The 26,136-nt window shown below is 50.4% G+C and overlaps 3 protein-coding genes and 1 non-coding gene across 6 annotated transcripts; 3 read left to right on the forward strand and 1 right to left on the reverse strand.

Moving 5' to 3' along the window:
* The first annotated feature begins 3,941 nt into the window (after positions 1-3,941).
* Klk1b4 (kallikrein 1-related pepidase b4) lies at positions 3,942-8,263 on the forward strand. Its single transcript, NM_010915.4, has 5 exons — positions 3,942-4,008; positions 6,115-6,259; positions 7,164-7,450; positions 7,547-7,683; positions 8,059-8,263. Exons 1-5 carry the CDS (start codon positions 3,963-3,965, stop codon positions 8,212-8,214), a joined length of 771 nt encoding a protein of 256 aa, NP_035045.2. The 5' UTR covers positions 3,942-3,962; the 3' UTR covers positions 8,215-8,263.
* Positions 8,264-12,982: 4,719 nt separating this feature from the next.
* On the forward strand, positions 12,983-17,212 carry Klk1b5 (kallikrein 1-related peptidase b5). Its single transcript, NM_008456.4, has 5 exons — positions 12,983-13,055; positions 14,961-15,120; positions 16,119-16,405; positions 16,500-16,636; positions 17,008-17,212. The coding sequence occupies exons 1-5, from the start codon at positions 13,010-13,012 to the stop codon at positions 17,161-17,163; spliced, it is 786 nt and encodes a 261-aa protein (NP_032482.1). The 5' UTR covers positions 12,983-13,009; the 3' UTR covers positions 17,164-17,212.
* A 310-nt stretch (positions 17,213-17,522) lies between these two features.
* On the reverse strand, positions 17,523-24,525 carry Gm10109. The gene is made up of 3 exons (XR_003946765.1): positions 22,856-24,525; positions 18,983-19,129; positions 17,523-18,233 (listed from the first exon to the last, which is right to left on the reverse strand). It is a non-coding gene; the product is annotated as a predicted gene 10109 (transcript).
* On the forward strand, positions 21,869-26,131 carry Klk1 (kallikrein 1). Of its 3 annotated transcripts, none has more exons than NM_010639.8 (5): positions 21,869-22,033; positions 24,030-24,189; positions 25,037-25,323; positions 25,420-25,556; positions 25,923-26,131. In NM_010639.8, the coding sequence occupies exons 1-5, from the start codon at positions 21,988-21,990 to the stop codon at positions 26,076-26,078; spliced, it is 786 nt and encodes a 261-aa protein (NP_034769.4). In that variant the 5' UTR covers positions 21,869-21,987; the 3' UTR covers positions 26,079-26,131. The 3 variants fall into 3 exon arrangements, with proteins under 3 accessions (NP_034769.4, NP_001307260.1, NP_001307261.1); NM_001320331.1 differs by having other exon boundaries at positions 25,933-26,131; NM_001320332.1 differs by having other exon boundaries at positions 21,869-21,992.
* Positions 26,132-26,136: the final 5 nt, after the last annotated feature.

Below are 26,136 nucleotides of genomic sequence, written 5' to 3' on the forward strand. Positions count from 1 at the left end.
CTCCACTTCTGCCCTGCCCAGATCCTGCCCTTCCATCGGAGGCCCCACCCTCACCAGCTCAAAGCATCAAGACCTGGTGTACCCCACAGGTAGAAGGCCAGCTGATAGGATACCTGTCACAAAGGGCGCAATCTATTGACGTTGACACAAAGAGAGTCAGGCTGAGGAGAATCAGGAACCCTGCACTGGGGTGGGGCGAGGGGAAGACAGAAGACTAGACAGGGAACACCACCAACCCCCAAAGGAGAGAGACAGAGACAAACTCCCTGACCTGCCAAAAGTAGACACACACACACACACACACACACACACAGGACAAATGGATACATACTCAGTGGGGAAAGGAAAATGAGGGACAAGGCCATCAGTCACAATAGTTGGCATAAGCTTTTAATCACAGCTGCATATGATGCTGAGGCAAGAGAATGGCATATTGAAAGCCAGCATGGACGACAGAGTGAGTCCAAAGCCCGCCTGGGATACAGAGAAAGCCCAAGAAAGACACAGAGACACCCCTCTCCCTAGGAGCAGCAGAGCTGGAAATCTAGCCACACTTCTGAGTAGGAGGAGGCTCTGGGGTTGGGTGGAGGATCACAGTCACCCTTTTCTTTGCCAACACTACCAATGCCAATGCTAAGGAAACTGAAGATGAAGTTTATCTTGTTCAGGTGTCAGCAGATTGGTGAAAAGGAGAGGAACATGGTGGGCAGGAGGATGAGGCATAGTGCCAGGGCCAGAAATATGAAGCCCTTGTTCATGTGAATGCAAACTGGAGTGTTGGAATGATAACTACAGTTACCCCAATCTCTCTCTCTCTCTCTCTCTCTCTCTCCTTCTTTCTTTCTTTCTCTTTCCAACCCTCTCTCCCTCCCTCCCTCCCTCCACTCTTCTATCTCTCGCTCTCACACTCTCATACTCGCTCTTCCCCTCTCCTTCCTCTCACACTGTGAGGAGCCCAACCTAAGTACTCCATCAGCTGTGGAGTTACACCATTTAGAGACACATAGATGTTATCTGTCTCAAAATACAAGGTAAAGGCAGTTGAGTGGTCCTGGGATTGTGGCTTCATTCCCAGAATGCTTGACTAGCAGGTGAGCATCCTGCATTTCACCCTGAGCACTGTGATGAACTGAGTCTGAGCTGATCTGGCAGCGCGCACCTGGGATCCCTGCACATGGGAGGATGATCAGAAATACAAGGTTTTCCACAGCTACACATTGAGCTAGAGGCCAGCCTGGGCTACCTAGACCTGTCACAAACAAGGCAGAGGATGGGAATGTAGCTGTCTAGAATCCATCCCCAAATAAGGGGCTGGGGCATTGTTCAGAGTAAAAGCACCTGCCTAGAGTCCTCCAATGAGGTTCTTCTGGGGGTGTAGCTCAGTGGTAGAGACCCTGTGGAGTGTATGTGTGTTGGCAGCCAGGAGCCTAAAAGATGGCGCCGGCCTCTGCTACACCGTCTCCGTAAACAACGCCACTGCACAGGCGCTAGCCCGAATCTGGCGCCAACCCCTCCCGACAGGTGCATACAAATCAAAGTGCCGGCAGACTGACCAATCCCAGGAGGACACATAGCTCTCCCCAGTGCTGGGGTGTATATAAGCAGTCCTCCCTGGGTTTCCGGAGTTCCCGTAGCATCGAGGTGTTCCTGAAATAAAAAAGGCTGTTGAGAAGAATCCGACCGTGTTGCGTTTTTTTCTTGCTGGACAAGGCGAGCACAACATGTGTGTAAGGTTCTGAGCTCTGCCTTCAGCAACCTCCTCTTCCCACCCCCCCCACAAAAAAAAAGAAAAGAAAAACATCATCTCCACTCACATTACCAAAATCACTACCTAGAAATTCTAAAATAACTCTACTGCCATTCAGACTTACCCACCATCAATGATGTGAACCCTAACCTACTCCTCCAGAAAGAAACCAGTGAGAATGCCAGTGTCCCCATCCCCACAGTCACCTCTAGCACCCAATAGAAGAACCCCCCCAGATCTATGTATACACTGACTAGTGAATTGTCCCAAGTTGGCACTCTTATGCCTCCTGCAGTCAATCCATAGGCAGAGGAAGCCAGTGTACAGACCGTGAACATATGCCATCAACCTATCTACCATGCTGAACACCAACAACGTTACCAGGAACATGGATATGAGGGACCAGCCACATAGAACCAACTTACTTTCTCCTTGCAGGAACAGAGCACGTCAGCTGGGGAAGGAGAAAGTTCTGGGGACCTGGATCTATTCTCCACCACCTCCCGGTACAAATCATAACCATGCTCTTCCTCCTTTCCATTTCTCCCTCTCATCTACAACCTGTTTCCTGTGAAGCTGTTTGCAGCTCACCTCCAGGACCACTTCAACTCTTTCCATTTTCATGCACTGAACTCTTGCGGTGCAGTACACCTATCTCAAACTCCAGCATGATTATGTATGCTTGAAGACATACATAAAAGATTGAGTGCATGAATTAACTCACAAGTGGATGAATGCATGCTTTTTCTCTCATCCTTTAGAGCAAATAACAGTGGAGTTTTCAGGAGAACTTGGGCACAGAAACCCAGGACTCAGAAAAGAACTTGGTTGTCATTTGATCAACAGCTCCTCACAACCTGGATTAGGGCTAGCCTGGCTTTCTTGGAGCTTAGAAGGAACACATGAATACACCTAGGTCAAATGTGCTAACTGCCATGAGAGCTGAAATAGTCTAGATGCTCAACGAGAGGGGATGGGTCTGAAACCTGCAACAGTAAGTAGGTGTCAAAGGCTCGGTATTTATTTCCCTTTCTCTGTACCAGAACCCATGCTGACTTCTTGATGTTTTAACATTTGAGACAAAGTCTCCCTGTGTTGTTTCACTGGCCTGAATACACTATGTGCACAATCTAACCTGGACCTCACCAAGATCCACCAGCCCCTGACTGCTAAGTTCTGGGATCAAAGGTGTGCACCAAAATATGCAGCTGCCAAGCTGAACCCTCAATGAGGCTCCTGGAGGGAAGTGACATTTTCTGGTTGCTGTTTCTTGAGAAAGGGTCTCACATGGCCCAGGTTAGGCTAACCTCAAAATGCAACTCAGGATCTAGGAAACAAAGAAGAAAATGGTCATTTTTATCCCAACACTGTTCAGGGTGGGTGACACTCCACTGGAATAACCTGAGTTCTCATATTCTTGAACCAAAGTATGGTAATGTGTACCATAACTTTATTCATTTTATTTTATTGGTTTGTTTTGAGACAGCTCTATATATTACCCTGGCTGTCTTGAAACTCACTATGTAGACTAGGATGGTCTATATCACAGACTACTAGAGCCTAAAATCACAAAGATCCACCTGGCTCTGGCTTCAAAGTGCTGGTATTGAAGGTGTGCAATACTACACCCAGCTCTCAAACTTCTCATAGAATCAATAAAATCAGTGATCCAGAGTTCCAAGTCCAAAAAGGAAGCATTTTGGCATTCTCAGAAAAAGAATTTTTATCTGCAGGGAGCTTGCAGCTCTCCTGGCTATCACTGGTGCAAAGAATTTGTGCAGACTACTGATTTGTAGGGTAACCTTTTATTGAGGTGCAGGACCTTATTTAGAGCTGTGAGTTGGGGGTCACTCGCTCCTCCATCCTCCTTTCACACTTCCTGACCATCACCCCTGACCTTGCCATCTGGCTACAGTCCCCGGAACTCAAACAGCTCCAGAAACAGCAGGTCCTGCCCCAACCAATCTCATCCCTGGGAAGGTGTCCAGGGTGACCTAGGGCCTACTGTAGAGCAGGTGCAACGAGGCTCTCCCATCCCACAGCCAGGAGGGTGCAAGCAGGAAGTACAACTCTGTCAGCACGAACAGAGCTTTGGTCAGCATCTGAGTGGAAAGGACAGGGGAGGGGCTGTGGGGAGAATGAGGGTTTTAAAGTCTCCCTGAGGAGCCTCCACAGCTCCAAGCTCACTGCCTGCAGCTCCTGGACACCTGTTACCATGTGGTTCCTGATCCTGTTCCTAGCCCTGTCCCTAGGAGGGATTGGTGAGATGAGGGAAAGGGAGGGGTCACAGCCCTGACTCTCCTGCTGCCTTTGGCCCTGGCCATCCCTTTCCCCTCTCCCCTCTCCCCTCTCCTCAGCTACATCATGAGCACCACCTGCTCCTCCTTCTCTGGCCCTGTACACTGCCAGGTCCCTCACAGTCCTTGCACCGAGCATACTTCCCATTTTACAGAACTTTCTACTCTTTCTTAGTCCCCTGACCATCTCTTGGTTTCTCCAGTCTTTCTAAGGAAGCCAACCCCTTACAAAAGTTAAGACCTAAAATGTCCCTCCAGTTGATTGATTTTCCTAGAGCCTCATAGCCCAAACCCTGAATCAGGGACTTGTCTAATCCCACACCACTGTCATTGGCTGTCTAGCAGCTGCCAGCTTTCAGGTGTGTTCCCCACATGATGACAACTGGTCTCCCGTCATCTCTAGTTGGCCAGTTTTTACCAAAACTTTCACTTCTCAAATTGGCTTGTGACATAAAATCGGTTCTGCTCCTTTCTGCTGGGGGAAAATGCCCATGTCCCTTCTCACTGGTTTTTTGTTTAGTCTTGTTTTTGAAGAAGGGGTGACCTTGCAGACACCAGACATGGACATGATGTATCTCCATCAATCACTGGCTACCTGGGCCTGGGTCTCTCACTGAATGGAGTCTTCCTGTTAGGCTAAGATTATTATCCAGAAAGACTCAAGGGAATCCTCCTGTTTCCACCTCCCCAGCTCTGGGGTTACAGGCACACGGCATCACACCTGACTTTTTCCCTCTGTTCTGAATGGTTCAGCTCAGGTCCTAATGCTTACATGGCCAATCCTGTAGCAACCAAGCCATCTCCTGCCCAGCTCTTGGGAATAAGTTCTTAGTTAGTGTCTCATGATGTAGCCGAGGCTTGTCTTCAGTCCATGGCAATCCCTCTGCCTCAGCCTGCTGTGTACTGAGGTTACAGAGAAGTGCGGATATGCATGGTTTGCCAAGATTTCCTCTGTTTCCCAATGCTGCCCTTTGGCCCCCCCTTCCCCCTCATGCCTCACTCCCTGCACTGCAGGCTACTATTCTGTCTCGCTGGATCCCCACAGCACAGCTCTGGTTCCCACTCTGTGCAGGCCACCCCAAAGTCCCCAATGCCTAACCCTAGTACCTCAGATCAGCTGGGTCCTCCTCTCTATCTCACAGTGGCCTGACTTGTTCTACTTTTCATATTCTGTCCAAAGGCTGCCTCCAAGAGAACAACGAGCCTCTCCAATACCCAGATCACTTGCCTACCTCCACAGGAAGCAGAGCCTGTCTGTCACAGACCCCCAGAATTTTCTTCTCTCACTGCTTATCCCAACTCAAAATCCTTTCTTAGGGAGCCCCACCCCACTTAGATTTTTATCTCCACCACAGAACTTTACAGGAGGCCATGCCCTAGCCTTGACCCTGCCCCTTTGCTCTCGAAACCTTCATTCTCTCCAATCCCAACTGGCCACTTCATGCCCAATCCAAGAAACCCCAAATCAACTCCAAGCTCCCTTTCCTGGATTCATTTATTCATTCAAATCCAGTTTTCTGAGACCTCACCCTTTTCAGAATTCCCAAAACCCAACCAAGACCCTGACTTCTTCTCAAGACTTGTAGACTCTAGATTACAAATTGGAGGATTTCATTTGCATTGAAATAAGAATGAACTGAAACCCTCTCTCCCTCTCTCCCTCTCTCCCTCTCTCCCTCTCTCCCTCTCTCCCTCTCTCCCTCTCTCTCTCTCTCTCTCTCTCTCTCTCTCTCTGTATGTGTGTGTCTCTCTCTGTGCCTCTGTCTCTGTCTCTATCTTTCTCTCTCTCTAACACACACACACACACACACACACACACACACACTCACACTACCCTGCCATCCCTTTGCCCAAATCTATAAAGTGACCTGACACTATACCTGATACTTGATTAAAGAGTTCTTTCTGTATCCACAGCATTGATCTCCCTATCGAGGACCAGCCATATATGGGTCCCTTCCCCAGATGTCCTCGCCAAGTCCCCTGATCCCAGCCCTGCTTAAATGTGTCCTCCAACAATACACCTCCATATCTTGCCAACTCTCCCCTCCCCGATTGTTTCTGTTGCAGATGCTGCACCTCCTGTCCAGTCTCAAGTGGACTGTGAGAATTCCCAACCCTGGCATGTGGCTGTGTACCGCTTCAACAAATATCAATGCGGGGGAGTCCTGTTGGACCGCAACTGGGTTCTCACAGCTGCCCACTGCTATAACGAGTGAGTAAGGGTGGAGACAGGAAAGCAGGGTGGCAGCCAGAGATCATGACTCCAGGACAGGCTGGGGTACTGAAGGGCAGGCAGGTGGAACTGGCTGAAACTCTATCCATGACCTCCTGGGTCTCTCTTTACTCCACCCTCCAGACTGGGGTCTGAGTACTGTTTCTTTTCTGTCTTATTGTCTGTCTATCTCCTGTCTGTATTCACATCTGAGTGTCTCTGTGGTCATCTGTCACTGTGTGTCTCCCCCTTGGGACTCTGCAAAGCCCTGTCTGGGTCTGGGTCTGGGTCTCATGTGTTCTCTTTTATCACTACTGACCATAGTGGGGACCAGGCTCCCTGAGGATAGAACGTGCTGTCCCTGAGGGTAGAGTGTGAGAGAAGTCCTCACTCTCCTCAGAGCAGCTCTGCCTTTAGGACCTTCTGTCCACTCTGAGGACACACAGAGAAGGGCTGGTCAGAACTGGAGCTGGGTGAGGTAACTGAGTACAGAGAGAGCTGGATGCTGGGAGATGAGTCGAGAGAGTTCCGACCTTGGGCTGCAGGCCAGGCCTTACCTACTGGGGAAGTTCACCTGAGAAGCTCTCAGGCCTGCCCGTCCTCCCTGCCCCCTCTTCCCTTGTCTTATGTTCCTGTCTCTGTCTCTTTCTGCCTCTCTGACTCAATATGTATGTATGTATGTATGTATGTATGTATGTATGTATGTATGTGCCTTTCTGTCCCTCTGTGTGTGTTTCTGTCCCGGTTTGTATACGTGTATAGGTGTGTGTGTGTCGTTCTCTCTGTGTGTGTTTCTGTCTCTGACTCTTCCTTCCTCACTTCCTCCTCACCTCTTTCCCTGTACTCTGACCAATCTCCTAGACTCTCTCCTCTCACTCCCTCTGTCTGCTTCCCTGACCCCCAGCAAGTACCAGGTTTGGCTGGGCAAAAACAACTTTTTGGAGGATGAACCTTCTGACCAACACCGGCTTGTCAGCAAAGCCATCCCTCACCCTGACTTCAACATGAGCCTCCTGAATGAGCACACCCCACAACCTGAGGACGACTACAGCAATGACCTGATGCTGCTCCGCCTCAGCAAGCCTGCTGACATCACAGATGTTGTGAAGCCCATCACCCTGCCCACTGAGGAGCCCAAGCTGGGGAGCACATGCCTAGCCTCAGGCTGGGGCAGCACTACACCCATCAAGTGTGAGTCTTCTCCAAGCAACAGAGAGGGGTGGCAGTGAGGGGCAGAGGGGACTGAGCTGGCCCCTGCTCACCACCCTCTTGCCTCCTGATTCACAGTCAAATATCCAGATGATCTCCAGTGTGTGAACCTCAAGCTCCTGCCTAATGAGGACTGTGACAAAGCACATGAAATGAAGGTGACAGATGCCATGCTGTGTGCAGGAGAGATGGATGGTGGCTCATACACTTGTGAGGTAAGACAGCCCTTCCTTACAGTGAGGTGAAGGGCTGAAAGAGAGAACTGAGGTTCTTGGTTTCCACTTCAACACCCTGACTAGGCAGGCTCTTTGCATACTTCCCTAAGGAAGGGATGCACCCTGGAAGGGGAGGATCCTGTAGCTGGTACTATTTCTCCTCTGTGACTTGGCTTAGGGGACTGTCCAGTCCACCCCTCACCCCAACCACATGTCCCTGGAACAGATGGTCTCCTAAGAGCTGGATTCCCTCACCTACTGGCCAGAGCTACCTCTTAGAGTCCCTGTATTCCTTCCCTGGGAGTCAGTTCCAGGTTGTCAAGTAGAATCCAACCGCCAGGTCCTGTCTTACTGCTGTCCCTGTCCTCTTTTCAGCATGACTCAGGAGGCCCACTGATCTGTGATGGTATTCTCCAAGGTATCACATCATGGGGCCCTGAACCATGTGGTGAGCCCACTGAGCCAAGTGTCTACACCAAACTTATTAAGTTCAGCTCCTGGATAAGAGAAACTATGGCGAATAACCCCTGAGTGTCACATTGTCCCCTTTTCTCAATAAAGCCCACCATGCAGCAAATGAGTCCAAGTTCTGACATTCTCTGGCCTTCTGCTGTGCAGTACCCAGTCATGGTTCACTCGGCTAAGGTCAGGACTTCCAAAGTAGATCAGCAAGGGACAGGAGTACATGTACAGCTGGATACAGAGGTGGGGTTTAGGCAAATGCTATCAAAAGGCTAATACCAAGTCAGCAATGCCCATAAGTCTCCTATGGCAAGGAAAAAGTTCAGCTCACACAGGAAAAGGTTAGAGAGACCTGAAAGTTCCACTCCAGCTAGGCCTGACCCTACACTGGAAGCAGAAGAGATGATAAACAGACAGACACTGAGAATTTAGACTGTGGACCAAGTTTTATTGAGTTGGGAAGGCATGTTATGTTAATTAAGCCTTCACTTAGTGGGGAGAGTCTGTCTACAGAAGGGCAGAGACTAGCCCCAAGGCTAGGCCACACAGTGTCCACCTGGGGCCACTGGAGGGGATGTCTCTGGTAGGGCTGGACCAAAGGATGAAGAGTGACTTAGAACCAAGCCCTGTGGTGCACAGTGTTGCCCTGCTTGGGAAAAGGGCCACACTGCTCCAGCTGCTCCAGACCACAAACCAGTGTCTGCTCAGAGAGACAAGGCCACAGCTGAGAGTATTGGAGGACTTCCAGCTAAGGATCCCTGCTAAGACTCAGGTAGCAAGGAATAGGCCAAAGCATGGGGAGTGGGGTTTGTCACCTGTGTCCCGAGGGTGCTACCTGCTCTCAGGGGTATTATGGGACCTCAGGGAAATCTGATGGAAACTGAGCCAAAAGAACAGAGGTGAAGGCATCTGGCCACGGGGACTCATCAGTGTCCTGAGAAGTTGTGGTGTCTCTCTGTTGGGGAGCCCCATGGGAGTTCACAATGCTGCTTACAGCAGACAACTTCTGGACAGGCTCCGAGTTTTGTCTAAAATGGACTGCTGCTGCAACTGCAATGAGTGGTGTCTCAAGGCCTGAAGTACGTAGCTGAGCCTCCGCTCTATGAAAGGCTTAGGGCAGCTCCACAACTGTACTTGGTTGAGGAATGACAAAGTTCCTGTCGAGAGGGACCCCATGGAAACTCGATTCACCACCACCCCAAACCCCAACTGGGCTTTGGAGGTTAATGTCCTTTTGTGGGCTCCAACACTGCCCTGCACAGACCCCACCCTTCCATCCAAAGCATTGCCCTCACCGGCCCCCAGATCAAGACACTGGCACACCAGCACAGGGAAAAGGCCAGCTAGTAGGATACCTGTGGCCTCGGGCACAACCTATTGTAGTTGACCACAAACAGAGTCAGGTTGAGGAGAAGCAGGAGCCCTGTACTGGGGTGGGGCCAGAGAAGGACAGAAGGCTAGACAGGGAACACCACCACCCCCAAAAGAGAGACAGATACAACTTGCCTGACTTGCCACAAATACACACATGTGTGTATACACATACACACAAACTCACACACACACACACACACACACACACACACACACACTCACAGACAAGACAACGGGATACAAACTCAGAGGGGATTAGAAACTGGGAGACAAAGCCATCAGTCATAAATAGTGGGCATAAGCTTTTAATCCCAGCTACTTATGATGCTGAGGCAAGAGAATGCCATATTCAAAGCCAACATGGACTACAGAGTGAGTCCACAGCCAGCCTGAGCTACAGAGAAAACCCAAGAAAGACACACAGACACCCCTTTCCCTCAGAGCAGCAGAACTGGAAATCTAGCCATACCTCTGGGTAGAAGAAGGCTCTGGGGTTGGGTGGAGGATCCCCAGTCACCCCTGTCCTTGCCAAAACTTACCGATTCCAATACTAAGGAAACTGAAGATGGCGGCAGCAGACTGGTCGAAAGGCGAAGAACATGGTGGGCAGGAGGATGAGGTATAGTTCCAGGGCCAGAAATATAAAGCACTTGTTTATGTGAAGGTAAACTGGGGAGGAGAATCAGAAAGATTACTGCAGTTACCCACCACCCCACCCTTCACCCCTCTCGCTCTCTAGCTCTCTCTCTCCTTTCACTCATACCAAGAGGAGCCCAACCTAGGTACTCCAGCAGCTGGGGAAGAGTGACTTTTCATGTCCTGTATGAGCAGTTTAGAGACACACAGATCTTATCTGTCTCCAAATACAAGGTAAAGGCAGTAGAGGGGTCTTGGTGTTGTGTCTTAGTTGGCAGAATATTTGCCTAGCTGTGAGCATCCTGCATTTCATCCTCAGCACTGTGCTGAGCTGAGTCTGCAGCACGTGCTGTGATCCCTGCACTTGGGAGGAGGATCAGAAAATTATGGTTGTCCACAGATACACATTGAGCTGGAGGTCAGCCTGGGTTACATAGACCTGTCACAAACAAGGCAGAGGAAGGGAATATGGCTGTCTAGAATCCATCCCACAATGAGGGGCAGGACATGGTTCAGAGGTACAGCACCTGCATAGAGTCCTCCAATGAGGTTCTTCTGGGGGTGTACCTTAGTGATAGAGACCCTGTAGCCTGTGTGTGTAAGGCTCTGGGTTCTAGCTTCAGTGACTCACTAACCCCCGAAAAAAAAAGAAAAAGAAAAAAAAAATCACCTTCACTCACATTACCAAAATCACTACCTGGAAATTGAAAAATAACTCTATTGCCACTCATAGAATTACCCACCATCAATGATGCACCTACTGTGAGCCCTAACCTACTCCCCCAGAAAGACTACTGTGAGAGGGCCAGTGTGCCACAGTCACCTCTAGCACCCAATGGGAACCCCCCCCCCAGTCTATGTATACACTGACCAGTGAATTGTTCCATGTTGGCACACTTATGCCCCCTGCAGTCAATCCAGAGGCCGATGAAGCCAGTTTACGGACCATGCACATAGGCCATCCGCCCATCTACCACGTTGAACACCAACAAAGTAGCCAGGAAGATGGAGATGAGGGACCAGCCAGGTAGGACCAACTTTCGGTCCTCCTCCCAGGAACAGAGCAGTTCAGCTGGGGAGTGAGAAAGTTCTGGAGATTTGGATCTTTTCTCCACTCTCTCTGGATACATAAAAACCTCCCTCCTCTTCCTTCTTTGCTTTTCCCCCTCTCGTCTACAACCAGTTCCCTGTGGATGCTGTTTGGAGCTCATCTCCAGCACCACTTCATCTCTTTCTATTCTCATGCACTGGACTCTTTCGGAGCAGTACACCTATCTCAAACTCCAGCATGATTATGTATGCGTGAACACATACAGAAAGATCAAGTGCATGAATGTACTCATGAGTGGATGAATGCGTGCTTCCTCTCTTCTCTGTTAGAGCAAAGAACCGTGAAGTTTTCAGGAAAACTTGTGCACAGAAACTTAGGACTCAGAAGAGAACTTGGTTGCCAATTGATCACCAGCTCCTCACTTACCCTGGATTAGGACTAGCCTGGTCTTCTTGGAGCTTACAGGGCTCGCATGAATACACCCAGGTCAAATGTGCTAACTGCCATGAGAGCTGAAATAGTCTAGAGGCTCAACGAGAGGGGATGGGTCTGAAACCTGCAACAGTAAGTAGGTGTCAAAGGCTCGGTATTTATTTCCCCTTCTCTGTACCAGAACCCATACTGACTTCTTGATGTTTTAACGTTTGAGACAAAGTCTCCCTGTGTAGTTTCACTGGCCTGAGTACACTATGTGCACAGTCTAACCTGGACCTCACCAAGATCCACCAGCCCCTGACTGCTAAGTTCTGGGATCAAAGGTGTGCACCAAAATATGCAGCTGCCAAGCTGAACCCTCAATGAGGCTCCTGGAGGGAAGGACATTTTCTGGTTGCTGTTTCTTGAGAAAGGGTCTCACATGGCCCAGGCTTGGCTAACCTCAAAATGTAGCTCAGGATCTAGGAAATGAGGAAGAGAAAGGTCATTGTTATCCCAACACTGTTCAGGGTGGGTGACACTCCCCCTGGAATAACCTGAGTTCCCATATTCTTGAACCAAAGTGTCAATAGACCATGGTAATGTGCACCATAACTTTTATTCACTTTATTTTATCGGTTTGTTTGGAGATAGCACTATATATTACCCTGCTGTCTTGAAAGTCACTATGTAGACTAGGTTGGTCTACATCCCAGAATACTAGAGCCTAAAATCACACAGATCCACCTGGCTCTGGCTTCAGCTTGCTGGTACTGAAGATTTGCACCACTACACCCAGCTCCCAAACTACTCATAGGAACAATAAAATCAGTGATCCAGAGTTCCAAGTCCAAAAAGGAAGCATTTTGGCATTATTTAAAAAAAAGGATTTGTATCTGCAGGGAGCTTGCAGCCCTCTTGGCTATCACTAGTGCAAAGAATTTGTTCTCAGTGCAACTTTCTGGGGATAATCTTGGACTTGAGGTACAGGAACTTTCTTAGAACTGGGGGTTGGGAGTCACTTGCTCCTCCATCCTCCTTTAACACCAACTCACCATTGCCCCTGACCTTGCCCTCTGGCTAAGGTCCCCGGAACTCAAACAGCTCCAGAAACAGCAGGACCTGCCCCACCTAATCTCATCCCTGGGAAGGTGTCCAGGGTGACCTAGGGACTACTGCACAGCAGGTGCAACAGGGCCTCCTCTCCCACAGCCAGGAGGGTGCAAGAAGGAAGTATAACTCTGTCAGAAAGGACAGAGCTTTGGTCAGCATCTGAGCGGCAACAGGACAGGGGAGGGGCTGTGGGAGAGAATGAGGGTTTTTAAAGTCTCCCTGAGGAGCCTCAACAGCTCCAAGCTCACAGCCTGCAGCTCCTGGACAGCTGTCACCATGTGGTTCCTGATCCTGTTCCTAGCCCTGTCCCTAGGAGGGATTGGTGAGATGAGGGAAAGGGAGGGATCACAGCCCTGACTCTCCTGCTGCCTTTGTCCCTGGCCATCCCTTTCCCCTCTCTCCTCATCCCAGCTACATCATGAGCACCACCTGCTCCTCCTTCTCTACCCTGCACAGTGCCAGGCCCCTCACAGTCCTTGCTCCCAGGACAGGCCCCTGTCCACTCCCACTTTCAAGAACTTTCTCCTCTACCTTAGATATCTGACCATCTCTGGGCTTCTTCAGTCTTTCTAAGGAACCCACCCTCTTACCAACCTTAGGTCCTGGCATGTCCCTCAAGTTCATTGTTTTTTTCTAGAGCCTAATAGCCCAACCCCTGAGTCAGGGGCTTGCCTAGATTCCACAGTAGCACCTTAGGCAGTTGCAGCAGCTAACAGCCTTCAGCTGTGTTCTCCACATGCTGACAAGTGGTCCCCCATCTATTCAAGTTGCTCAGTTTCTACCAAATTTTCACTTCTCAAATTAGGTTATAAGCTCAAATGGGTCCCACCCCCCTTTCTGGTGTGGGGAAAATACCCATGTCACTTCTCGCTGGCTTTTTGATTTAGTCTGGGTTTTGGAGGAAGAGTCAGGTGGTAAATGCCATAGCTGGGTCTCTCTCTAAATGGAGAGTTCCTGTTGGCTAAGATGACTGTCCAGGAAGCCTCAGGGGAATCCTCCTGTTTCCATCTACCCAGATCTGGATTTACAGGCATACAGCCTCAGACCTGACTTTTTCCTTTTGGTCTGGATGGTTCAGGACTGGTACTAAGGCTTGCATGGCCAATTCTTTAGCAACCAAGCCATCTCCAGCCCAGCTCTTGGGAATAAGTTCTGAGTTAGTGTCTCATGATGTAGCTCAGGCTTGTCTTCAATCCATGGCAATCCTTCTACCTCAGCCTGCTGTGTACTGGGATTACAGAGAAGTGCAGCTATGCATGGTTTGCCAAGATTTTCTGTTTCCAAATGCGGTACTTTGGCACCCTCTTCCCCCTCATGCCTCCTTCCCTGAGCCACAGACTCCTATCTCATCTCGCTGGAGCCCCACAGCATATCTCTAGTTCCCACTCTGTGCAGGACACCCCAAAGACCCCAATGCCTAACCCTAGTACCTCACATCAGCTGGGTCCTCCTCTCTGCCTCACAGTGGCCTGACTTGATCTAACTGTTTCCACTCCTGTCCTGGTGTTGCCTCCAAGAGAACCCTGAGCCTCTCCAATACCCAGATGATTTGCCCACCTCTACAGGAAGCAGAGCCTTTTCCTCAGAGACCCCCAGAATTTCCTTCTCTCACTGCTTGTCCCATCTCAACCTCCTTTCTTAGGGAGCCCCATCCCTCTTAGATGTCATCTCCACCACAGACCCTAATAGGTGCCCACGCCATAGACTTGACTCTGCCTCTTTGATCTGGAACCCCTCAGGCTCTCCCATCCCACTGCCACTTTATGCCCAATCCAGGAAACCCCAAGCTCCCTTTCCTGTATTTATTTATTCATTCAGATCTAGTTTTCTAAGACTTTGGCCTTTCCAGAGCTCCAAAAACCCAGCACAACCCCCACTTCTCAAGCCTTGGAGATTCTAAAGCCCAAAGACTCATGAACCCTAATATCACTCTCCCTGGAATAAAAGTGAACAGGAATTCCCCCCCCCCCCACTCTCTCTTTCTGGTTGCCTTGACATCCGTTAGCCCAAAACTATAAAGTGGCCTGACACTATACCTGATACCTGCTTCAAGAGTTCTTTCTGTACCCACAGCATAGATCTCCCTAACCAGGACCAGCCATATATGGGTCCCTTCCCCAGATCTCCTGACCATGTCCCCTGATCCCAGACCTGCTTAAACAAGTCCCGCAGCAGTTCACCTCCATATCTGTGCCAATCCTCTCCTCCCCCATTGCCCTTACTGCAGATGCTGCACCTCCTGTCCAGTCTCGAATTTTTGGAGGATTTAACTGTGAGAAGAACTCCCAACCCTGGCAAGTGGCTGTGTACCGCTTCACCAAATATCAATGCGGGGGAGTCCTGCTGAACGCCAACTGGGTTCTCACTGCTGCCCACTGCCATAATGAGTGAGTAAGGGTGGAAACAGGAAAGCAGGGTGGCAGCCAGAGAACATGACTCCAGGACAGGCTGGGGTACTGAAGGGCAGGCAGGTGGGACTGGCTGAAACTATCCATGACCTCCTGGGTCTCTCTTTACTCCTCCCTCCAGACTGGGGTCTGAGTACTGTTTCTTTCTTTTCTGTCTTGTTGTCTGTCTATCTCCTGTCTGTATTCACATCTGAGTGTCTCTGTGGTCATCTGTCACTGTGTGTCTCCCCCTCAGGACTCGGCAAAGCCCTGTCTGGGTCTGGGTCTCATGTGTTCTCTTTTATCACTACTGACCATAGTGGGGACCAGGCCCAAAGGCTCCCTGAGGATAGAACGTGCTGTCCCTGAGGGTAGAGTGTGAGAGAAGTCCTCACTCTCCTCAGAGCAGCTCTGCCTTTAGGACCTTCTGTCCACTCTAGGACACACAGAGAAGGGCTGGTCAGAACTGGAGCTGGGTGAGGTAACTGAGTACAGAGAGTACTGGATGTTGGGGAGGGAGGGGAGGGCTCAGACCTTGGGCTGCAGGCCAGGCCTTACCTGCTGGGGTAGTTCAGCCCTGTCCTAGCTGCACCTGAGCAGCTCTCAGGCCTACTGCTCCTCCCTGCCCCCTCTTCCTTTGTCTTCTGTTCCTGTCTCTGTCTCTTTCTGCCTCTCTGACTGTGTGTGTGTGTGTGTGTGTGTGTGTGTGTGTGTGTGTGTGTGTGTGTGTGCCTTTCTGTTTGAATCTGTGTGTGTGTTTCTGTCTCTGTTTCTATGAGTATATGTGTCTGTGTGTCTTTCTGTCTGTGTTTCTCTCTCTCTCCTCCTCCTCCTCCTCCTCTTCCTCCTCCTCCTCCTCCTCCTCCTCCTCTTCTTCTTCTTCTTCTTCTTCTTCTTCTTCTTCTTCCCTCCCTCCCTTCCCACACTCTCCCCCTGACTCTCCCCAATCTCCCTGGTTGCCTCCTTTCACTCGCTCTATCGCCTTCCATTGCCCCCAGCAAGTACCAGGTTTGGCTGGGCAAAAACAACTTTTTTGAGGATGAACCCTCTGCCCAACACCGGCTTGTCAGCAAAGCCATCCCTCACCCTGACTTCAACATGAGCCTCCTGAATGAGCACACCCCACAACCTGAGGACGACTACAGCAATGACCTGATGCTGCTCCGCCTCAAAAAGCCTGCTGACATCACAGATGTTGTGAAGCCCATCGACCTGCCCACTGAGGAGCCCAAGCTGGGGAGCACATGCCTAGCCTCAGGCTGGGGCAGCATTACACCCGTCATATGTGGGTCTTCTCCAAGCAACAGAGGGGTGGCCGTGAGGGGCAGAGGAGACTGAGTTGACCTCTGCTCACCACACTCTTGCCTCCTGATTCATAGACGAACCCGCAGATGATCTCCAGTGTGTGAACTTCAAGCTCCTGCCTAATGAGGACTGTGTCAAAGCCCACATAGAGAAGGTGACAGATGTTATGTTGTGTGCAGGAGATATGGATGGAGGCAAAGACACTTGTATGGTGAGAAGCCCCTTCTTGCAGTGAGGTAAAGGGCTGAAAGAGAATTGAGGTCCTTGGTTCCTACTTCCACACCCTGACTAGGCAAGCATGTTACATCCTTCCCAATGGATTGGATGTGCCATGGGACGGGAGGATCCTGTAGCTGGTACTATTTCTCCTCGGTGACTTGGCTTAGGGGACTGTCCCATCCACCCCTCACCCCAACCACATGTCCCTGGAACAGATGGCCTCCTAAGAGCTGGATTCCCTCACCTACTGGTCAGAGCTGCCTCTTAGAGACCCTGTATTCCTCCCCTGGTAGTCAGTTCCAGGTTGTCAAGTAGAATCCAACCGCCAGGTCCTTTCTTACTCCTGTACCTGTCCTCTTTCAGGGTGACTCAGGAGGCCCACTGATCTGTGATGGTGTTCTCCACGGTATCACATCATGGGGCCCTAGCCCTTGCGGTAAACCCAATGTGCCAGGTATCTACACCAAACTTATTAAGTTTAACTCTTGGATAAAAGACACTATAGCTAAAAATGCCTGAATATCACATTGTCCCATGTTCTCAATAAAGCCCACCATGCAGCAAATGAGTTCAAGTTCTGACATTCTCTGGTCTTCTGGTGTGCAGTACCCTGTCATGGTTCACTCAGCTAAGGTTAGGACTTCCAAAGTTGATCAGCAAGGGACAGGAGTACATGTACTGTTGGCTACAGAGGTGGGGTTGAGACAAATGCAGACAAAAGGCTCAGACCATGTCAGGGATGCCACTTGAGTCTCCTCTGGCAAGGAAAATGTTCAGATCACACAGGAAAAGGCCAGAAAGATCAGAATGACTGAATCCAGCTAGGCCTGACCCTACGTTGGAAGCAGAAGAGATGATAAACAGTCAGACACTGAGAATTTGGACTGTGGACCAAGTTTAATTGAGTTGGGCAGGGGTGATATGTTAATTAAAGCTTGACTTCCTGGGAAGGAGTCTGTCCACAGAAGGGCAGGTTCTGGCCCCAAGGCTAGGCTGCAGACCTAGGGCCCCTGAAGGGGATGTCTCTGGTATGGCTGGACCAAAAGATAAAGAGTGACTATGGAACATGTCATGTCTAAGGGGGGGCAGGAACATTGCTCATTTTCTGAAAAGGGCCACACTACTCCCACTGCTCAGGACCACAAACCATAGTCTGGTCAGAGGGACACAGCCACAGCTGAGAGTATTGGAGGACTTCCAGAGAAGAGTCCCTACCAAGACTCAGGCAGCAAGGAGTAGGACCTACCGCGGGGAGCAGGGCTTGCCACCCCTGTCCCGAGGGTGCAACCTGCTCTCAGGGGAAATATGGCACCTCAAGGGAGGTCTGATGAAAACTGAGCCACAGGGACAGAGGTGGAGGCATCTGGCTGCGGAGACTCATCAGTGTCCTGAGAAGTTGCAGTGTCCCTCTGTTGGAGAGCCCCATGATAGTTCACAAAGCTGGTTCTATCAGACAGCTTCTGGACAGGCTCCAAGTTCCTGTCCAAAATGGTCTGCTGCTGCAAATGCAATGAGTGGTGTCTCGAGGCCCAACGGAAGTAGCTGAGCCTCTGCTCCATGGTAGGCAAACTGTAGCTCCACATCCGCACCTGGTTGAGGAAGGACAAAGTTCCTGTGACAAGGGAACCCTTGAGCACTGGACTCAGAGCCCCACCCCAAGCCCTAACTCAGCCCTAGAAACTGATCCCCTTTCCTGGGCTCCGCCCCTGCCAAGCCCAGGCACCGCCCCTCCATCCGAGGCCCCGCCCTCACCGGCCCACAGCATCAAGACCATGGCACAACAGCACAGGTAGAAGGCCAGATGGTAGGATACCTGTGGCCTCGGGCGCAGCCTATTGCAGTTGACCACAAAGAAAGTCAGGCTGAGGAGAATCAGGAGTCCTGCACTGGGGTGGGGCCAGAGAAGGACAGAAGGCTAGACAGGGAACACCACAACCCCCAAAAGGAGAGAGAAAGAGAGAAACTCCCTGACCTGCTACAATTAGACACACGTGTGTATACACATACATACACACACACACACACACAGGACAAATGGATACACACTCAGAGAGGAAGGGAAACTGTGAGACATGGCCATCAGTCACAATAGTGAGCATAAGCTTTTAATCCCAGCTACTTATGATGCTGAGGCAAGAGAATGCCATATTCAAAGCCAGCATGGACTACAGAGTGAGACCAAGTCAGCCTGGGATACAGAGAAAGCTCAAGAGAGACACAGAGACACCCCTCTCCCTAGGAGCAGCAGAACTAGAAATCTAGGCACACCTCTGGGTAGGAGGAGGCTCTGGGGTTGGGTGGACGATCCCCAGTCACCCCTGTCCTTGCCAACACTTACCGATAACAATGCTGAGGAAACTGAAGATGAAGTCTATCTTGTTCAGGCTGCAGCAGACGGGTCGAAAGGAGAGGAACATGGTGGGCAGGAGGATGAGGCATAGTGCCAGGGCCAGAAATACGAAGCCCTTGCTCATGTGAATGTAAACTGGGGAGGAGAGTCAGAGAGATAACTAGAGTTACCCCAATATCCCCCCCTCTCTGTCTCCCTTTCTCTCTATCTCTTGCTCTCTCGTCTATCACTCTCTCTCCCTCTCTCTTCCTCTATCTCTTCTTCTTCTCACACCATGAGGAGCCCAACCTAGGTACTCCAGCAGCTGGGGAGGAGTGCATTTTCATGTCCTGCCTGAACAATTTAGAGACACATGGATCTTATCTGTTTCCAAACACAAGGTAAAGGCAGTCGAGGGGTCCTGGTGTTGTGTCTTAGTTGGCAGAATGCTTGCCTAGCTGTGAGCATCCTGCATTTCATCCTCAGCACTGTGCTGAGCTGAGTCTGCAGCACATGCCTGTGATCCCTGCACTTGGGAGGAGGATCAGAAAATCATGGTTGTCCACAGATACACATTGAGCTGGAGGTCAGCCTGGGCTACATAGACCTGTCACAAACAAGGCAGAGGAATGGAATATACCTCAGCACCTGTCTAGAATCCATCCCACAAGGAGGGGCAGGAAATGGTTCAGAGGTAGAGCACCTGCCTACAATCCTCCAATGAGGTTCTTCTGGGGGTGTGGCTTAGTGATAGAGACCCTGTGGCCTGTGTGTGTAAGGCTCTGGGTTCTGCCTTCAGCAACACCCTCCCCCACAAAAAAACAAAAACAAAAAAGAAAAAAATATCACCTCTATTACCAAAATCACTACTTAGAAATTCAAAAATAACTCTACAGCCACTCATAGAGTTACCACCAACAATAATGGACACTGTGAGCTTTAACCTACACTCCCAAAGAGACTCCTGGGAGAGTGCCACTGGCCCTACCCCACAATCACCTCTACCACCCAGTACAAGGACCCCCCAGTCTATGTATACACTGACCAGTGAATTGTCCCACATTGGCACACTTATGCCTCCTGCAGTCAATCCAGAGGCCGATGAAACCAGTTTACGGACCATGCATATAGATCATCTACCCATCCACCATGCTGAACACCAACAAAGTTGCCAGGAAGATGAAGGTGAGGGACCAGCCAGGTAGGACCAACTTGCGGTCCTCCTCCCAGGAAGAGAGCAAGTCAGCTGGGGAGGGAGAAAGTTCTGGGGACCTGGATGTTTTCTTCACTCTCTCTCGATGCATACAAACCTTCATCCTTTTCCTCCTTTCCTTTTCCCCCCTCTCATGTACAACCTGTTCCCTGTGGATGCTGTTTGTAGCTAATCTCCAGCACCACTTCTACTCTTTCAGTTCCCATGCACTGGCTGCTTCTGATGCAGTACACCTATCAAACTCCAGCATGATTATGTATGCTTGACCACACACATAAATGATCCAGGGTTTGAAAGAACTCACAAGTGGATGAATGCGTGCTTCCTCTCTTGTCCTTTAGAGCAAAGAACAGTGTAGTTTTCAGAAGAACTTGGGCACAGAGGCCTAGGACTCACAGGAGAATTAGGTGGCCAATTGATCACCAGCTCCTCATTTACCCTGGATTAGGGCTAGCCTGGTCTTCTTGGAGCTTACAGGGCACACAGGAATACACCCAGGTCAAATGTGCTAACTGCCATGAGAGCTAAAATAGTCTAGATGCTCAACGAGAGGGGATGGGTCTGAAACCTGCAACAGTAAGTAGGTGTCAAAGGCTGGGTATTTCCCCTTCTCTGTACCAGAACGCATGCTGACTTCTTGATGTTTTAAAGTTTGAGACCCTGTGTTGTTTCACTGGCCTGAGTACACTATGTGCACAGTCTAACCTGGACCTCACCAAGATCCACCAGCCCCAGCCTCCTAAGTTTTGGGATCAAAGGTGTGCACCAAAATATGCAGCTGCCAAGCTGAACCCTTAATGAGGCTCCTGGGGGGAAGTGACATTTTCTGGTTGCTGTTTCTTGAGAAAGGGTCTCAAATAAGCTGGGATGAGCTAACCTCAAAATATAGCTCAGGATCTTGGAAATGAGGAAGAAAATAGTCATTGTTATCCCAACACTGTTCAGGGTGGGTGACACTCCACTGTAGAATAACCTGAATTCTCTTATTCTTGAATCAAAGTGTCAATGGACCATGGTAATGTGCACCATAACTTTCATTCATTTTATTTTATTGGTTATTTGGAAACAGCACTATATATTACCCTGCTGTCTTGAAAGTCACTATGTAGACTAGGTTGGTCTACATCATAGAATACTAGAGCCTAAAATCACACAGATAAACCTGCCTCTGGCTTCAAAGTGTTGGTACTGAAGATTTGCACCACTACACCCAGCTCTCAAACCTCTCATGAAACAATAAAATCAGTAACCCAGAGTTCCAAGTCCAAAAAGGTAATAATTTTGGCATTCTCAAAAAAAAAGTATTTATATCTGCAGAGAGCCTGCAGCCCTTGTGGCTATCAACGGCAAAGAATTTCTACTAACTGCTGGTTTCTAGGGTAACCTTGGACTAGAGGTATATGACCTTGTTTAGAGCAGTGGATTGGGGGTCACTGGCTCCTCCACCTTCCTTTCACACCCCTTCACCATTGCCCCTGACCTTGCCATCTGCCTTAGGTCACCATAACACTAACAGCTCCAGGAGCAACAGGACCTGCCCCACCCAATCTCAGACCTGGGAAGGTATCCAAGGTGACCTAGGGCCCACAGGAGAGCAGGTGCAACAGGGCCCTCCCCTCCCACAGCCATGAGGGTGGGAGAAGGGAGTACAACTCTGTCAGGAAGGGCAGGGCTTTGGCCAACATCTGGCTGCCAACACGGCAGGGGTGGGGCTGTGGGGGAGAATGAGGGTTTTTAAAGGCTCCCCAGGAGCCTCTACAGCTCCAAGATCACTGCCTGCAGCTCCTGGACTCCTGTTACCATGAGGTTCCTGATCCTGTTCCTAGCCCTGTCCCTAGGAGGGATTGGTGAGATAAGGGAAGGGGGAGGGAACAGAGCCCTGACTCTCCTGCTGCCTTTGGCCCTAGACATCCCTTTCCCCCTTGCCCCTCACCCCAGCTACATCATGAGTACCTGCTCCTCCTTCTCTGCCCTGTACACTGCCAGGTCCCTCACATTCCTTTTTCCCAGGAAAGGCCCCTGTTCCTTCCCATTTTCCAGAACTTTCTCCTCTTCCTTAGACACCTGATCATTTCTGAGCTTCTCCAGTCTTTCTAAGGAACCCAACCTCTTACCAACCTTAGGACCTCAGATGTCGCTCAAGTTCATTGCTTTTCCTAGAGCCTCATAGCCCAAACCTTGAATCAGAGGCTTGTCTAAATCCCCCAATAGCACCTTAGGCAGTTGCAGCAGCTGCCAGCCTTCAGCTGTGTTGTCCACATGCTGACAACTGGTCCCCCATCATCCCAAGTTGCTCAGTTTCTACCAAAACTTTCACTTCTCAAATTGGCTTGTGACATAAGATGGTCCCCCCTGCCCCCTGCTTTCTGGTGTGGGGAAAATGTCCATGTCCCTTCTCAATGGCTTTTTTGGTTTAGTCTGGGTTTTGTAAGAGGAGTCAGGTAGCAGACGCCAGATGTGGATATTAAGTATCTTAACCAATCACTCGCCACCTGAGACTGGGTCTCTCACTGTATAGAGAGTTCCTGTTAGGCTAAGATGGCTGTCCAGCAAGCCTCGGGGGAATCCTCCTGTTTCCACCTCCCCAGCTCTGGGGTTACAGGTGCACAGCATCACACCTGACTTTTTCCCTGGGGTTTGGAAGGTTCTTCTCCGGTCTTAATACTTACACGGCCATTCCTGTAGCAACCAAGCCATCTCCTGCCAAGGTCTTGGGAATAAGTTCTGAGTTTGTGTCTCATGATGTAGCCCAGGCTTGTCTCCAGTCCATGGCAATCCCTCTGCCTCAACCTGCTGTGTGCTGGGATTACAGAGAAGTGCAGCTATGCATAGCTTGCCAAGATTTCCTCTTTTTCCAAATGCTATGCCTTGGCCTCCTCTTCCCCCTCATGCCGCACTCCCTGCACCACAGGCTCCTGTGCTTTCTCATCAGAGCCCCATAGCACAGCTCTAGTTCCCACTCTGTGCAGAACACCCCAAAGACCCCAATGCCTAACCCTAGTACCTCACATCAGTGTGTCTTCCTCTGCTCACAGCGGCCTGACTTGCTTTAACTCCTTTTCTACTCCTGTCCAGAGGCTGCCTCCAAGAGAACCCTGAGCCTCTGCAATACCCAGATCACTTGCCCACCTCCACAGGAAGCAGATCCTGTCTGTCACAGACACCCAGAATTTCCTTCTCTCACTGCTTGTCTCATCTCAAACTCCTTAGGGAGCCCCCACCCCTCTTAGATGTTATCTCCACCACAGACCCTAACAGGAGCCCACGCCCTAGTCTTAACCCTGCCCCTTTGATCTGGACACCCTCATTTTCTCCCATCCCAGCTGGCCACTTCATGCCCAATCCGAGAAACCCCAAATTAACCCCAAGCTCCCTTTCTGGTTTCATTTATTCATTCAAATCCAATTTTCTGAGACCTCACCCTTTCCAGAATTCCCAAAACCCAGCCCAGCCCCTGACTCTTCTCAAGACTTGCAGACTCTAATGCCAAAGCCTCAAGGCCTCTGAATTCACTCTCATTGGTTCAAGAATGAAGTGAAATCCCACCTCTCTCGGTCTCTCTGTCTCTCTCACTCTTCCTCTCTTTGTCTGTCTCTCTCTGGTTGCCCTGTCATCCCTTAGCCCAAAACTATAAAGTGGCCTGACACTATACCTGAGTCTTGCTTCAAAAGTTCTTTTTATACCCACAGCATAGATCTCCCTATCCAGGACCAGCCATATATGGGTCCCTTCCCCAAATCTCCTGAGCATGTCCCCTGATCCCAGCCCTTTTTAACTGTGTCCCGAAATAGTACACCTCCCTATCTGGGCCAACTCTCCCCTCCCCCATTGCCCCTACTGCAGATGCTGCACCTCCTGTCCAGTCTCGAATTGTTGGAGGATTTAACTGTGAGAAGAATTCCCAGCCCTGGCAAGTGGCTGTGTACCGCTTCACCAAATATCAATGTGGGGGTATCCTGCTGAACGCCAACTGGGTTCTCACAGCTGCCCACTGCCATAATGAGTGAGTAAGGGTGGAAACAGGAAAGCAGGGTGGCAGCCAGAGAACATGACTCCAGGACAGGCTGGGGTACTGAAGGGCAGAGTGGGGGACTGGCTGAAAGTCTATCAATGGCCTCCTGGTTCTCTATTTGCTCCTCCATCCAGGTTTATGTACAGAGTCCTGTTACTTTCTTTTCTGTATTATTGTCTGTGTATCTCCTGTCTGTATTCACATTTGAGTGTCTCTGTGGTCATCTGTCACTGTGTGTCTCTGCCTTGGGACACTGGGCACACCTTTCTGGTTCTGGGTCTCATGTGTTTTTTTATCACTACTGCCCCTAGTGGGGACCAGGACTTTAGGGCCCCTCAGGATAGAAAGTGCTGTCCCTGAGGGTAGGTTTTTGAAAGAAGTTCTCACTCTCTTCAGACCAGCTGGAACTTTAGGACTTCCTGTCCACTCTAAGGACACACAGAGAATGGCTGATCAGAGTTGGAGCTGGGTATGGTAATTGAGTACCCAGAGAGAGCTGGATGCTAGGGTGTGAGTGGGGAGAGCTAAGAAAGACCTTGGGCTGCAGGCCAGGCCTTACCTGCTGGGGAAGTTCAGCCCTGTCCTAGCTGCACCTGAGCAGCTCTCAGGCCTGCCCCTCCTCCCTGCCCCCTTTTACTTTGTCTTCTGTTCCTGTCTCTGTCTCTTTCAGCCTCTCCGACTCTATATGTATTTGTGTCTGTCTGTCTGTCTGTCTTTCCGTGTTTCTGTCTCTGAGTCTCTCTTCTACCTCCCTCCCTTCCCCGACTCTTCCCCTTACTCTGCCCAATCTCCCTGGTTGCCTCCTCTCACTCCCTTCATCTCCTTCCCTGACCCCCAGCAAGTACCAGGTGTGGCTGGGCAAAAACAACTTTTTGGAGGATGAACCCTCTGCCCAACACCGGCTTGTCAGCAAAGCCATCCCTCACCCTGACTTCAACATGAGCCTCCTGAATGAGCACACCCCACAACCTGAGGATGACTACAGCAATGACCTGATGCTGCTCCGCCTCAAAAAGCCTGCTGACATCACAGATGTTGTGAAGCCCATCGACCTGCCCACTGAGGAGCCCAAGCTGGGGAGCACATGCCTAGCCTCAGGCTGGGGCAGCATTACACCCGTCAAATGTGGGTCTTCTCCAAGCAACAGAGAGGGGTGGCAGTGAGGGGCAGAGGGGACTGAGCTATCCCCTGCTCATCACCCTCTTGCCTCCTGATTCACAGATGAATACCCAGATGAGCTCCAGTGTGTGAACCTCAAGCTCCTGCCTAATGAGGACTGTGCCAAAGCCCACATAGAGAAGGTGACAGATGACATGTTGTGTGCAGGAGATATGGATGGAGGCAAAGACACTTGTGCGGTAAGACAAACCCCCTCTGCAATGAGGTGAAGGGCTGAGAGAACTGAGGTTCTTGGTTCCCAGTTCAACACCCTGGCTAGGCAGGCTCTTTGCATCCTTCCCTATGGAAGGGATGTGCCCTGGGAGGGGAGGATCCTGTAGCTGGTACTATTTCTCCTCTGTGACTTGGCTTAGGGGACTGTCCCATCCACCACTCACCCCAACCCCATGACCCTGGAAAAGATGGCCTCCCAAGAGCTGGATTCCCTCACCTACTGGTCACAGCTGCCTCTTAAGAGTCCCTGTATTTCTGCCCTGGGAGTCAGGTTGTCTACTAGAATCCAACTGCCAGGTCCTGCCTTACTCCTGTCCCTGTCCTTCACTCAGGGTGACTCAGGAGGCCCACTGATCTGTGATGGTGTTCTCCAAGGTATCACATCATGGGGCCCTAGCCCTTGCGGTAAACCCAATGTGCCGGGTATCTACACCAGAGTTTTAAATTTCAACACCTGGATAAGAGAAACTATGGCTGAAAATGACTGAGTATCACATTGTCCCATGTTCTCAATAAAGCCCACCATGCAGCAAATGAGTTCAAGTT

The sequence above is a fragment of the Mus musculus genome, chromosome 7 (assembly GCF_000001635.26).
Source record: "Mus musculus strain C57BL/6J chromosome 7, GRCm38.p6 C57BL/6J".
NCBI lineage: Eukaryota > Metazoa > Chordata > Mammalia > Rodentia > Muridae > Mus > Mus musculus.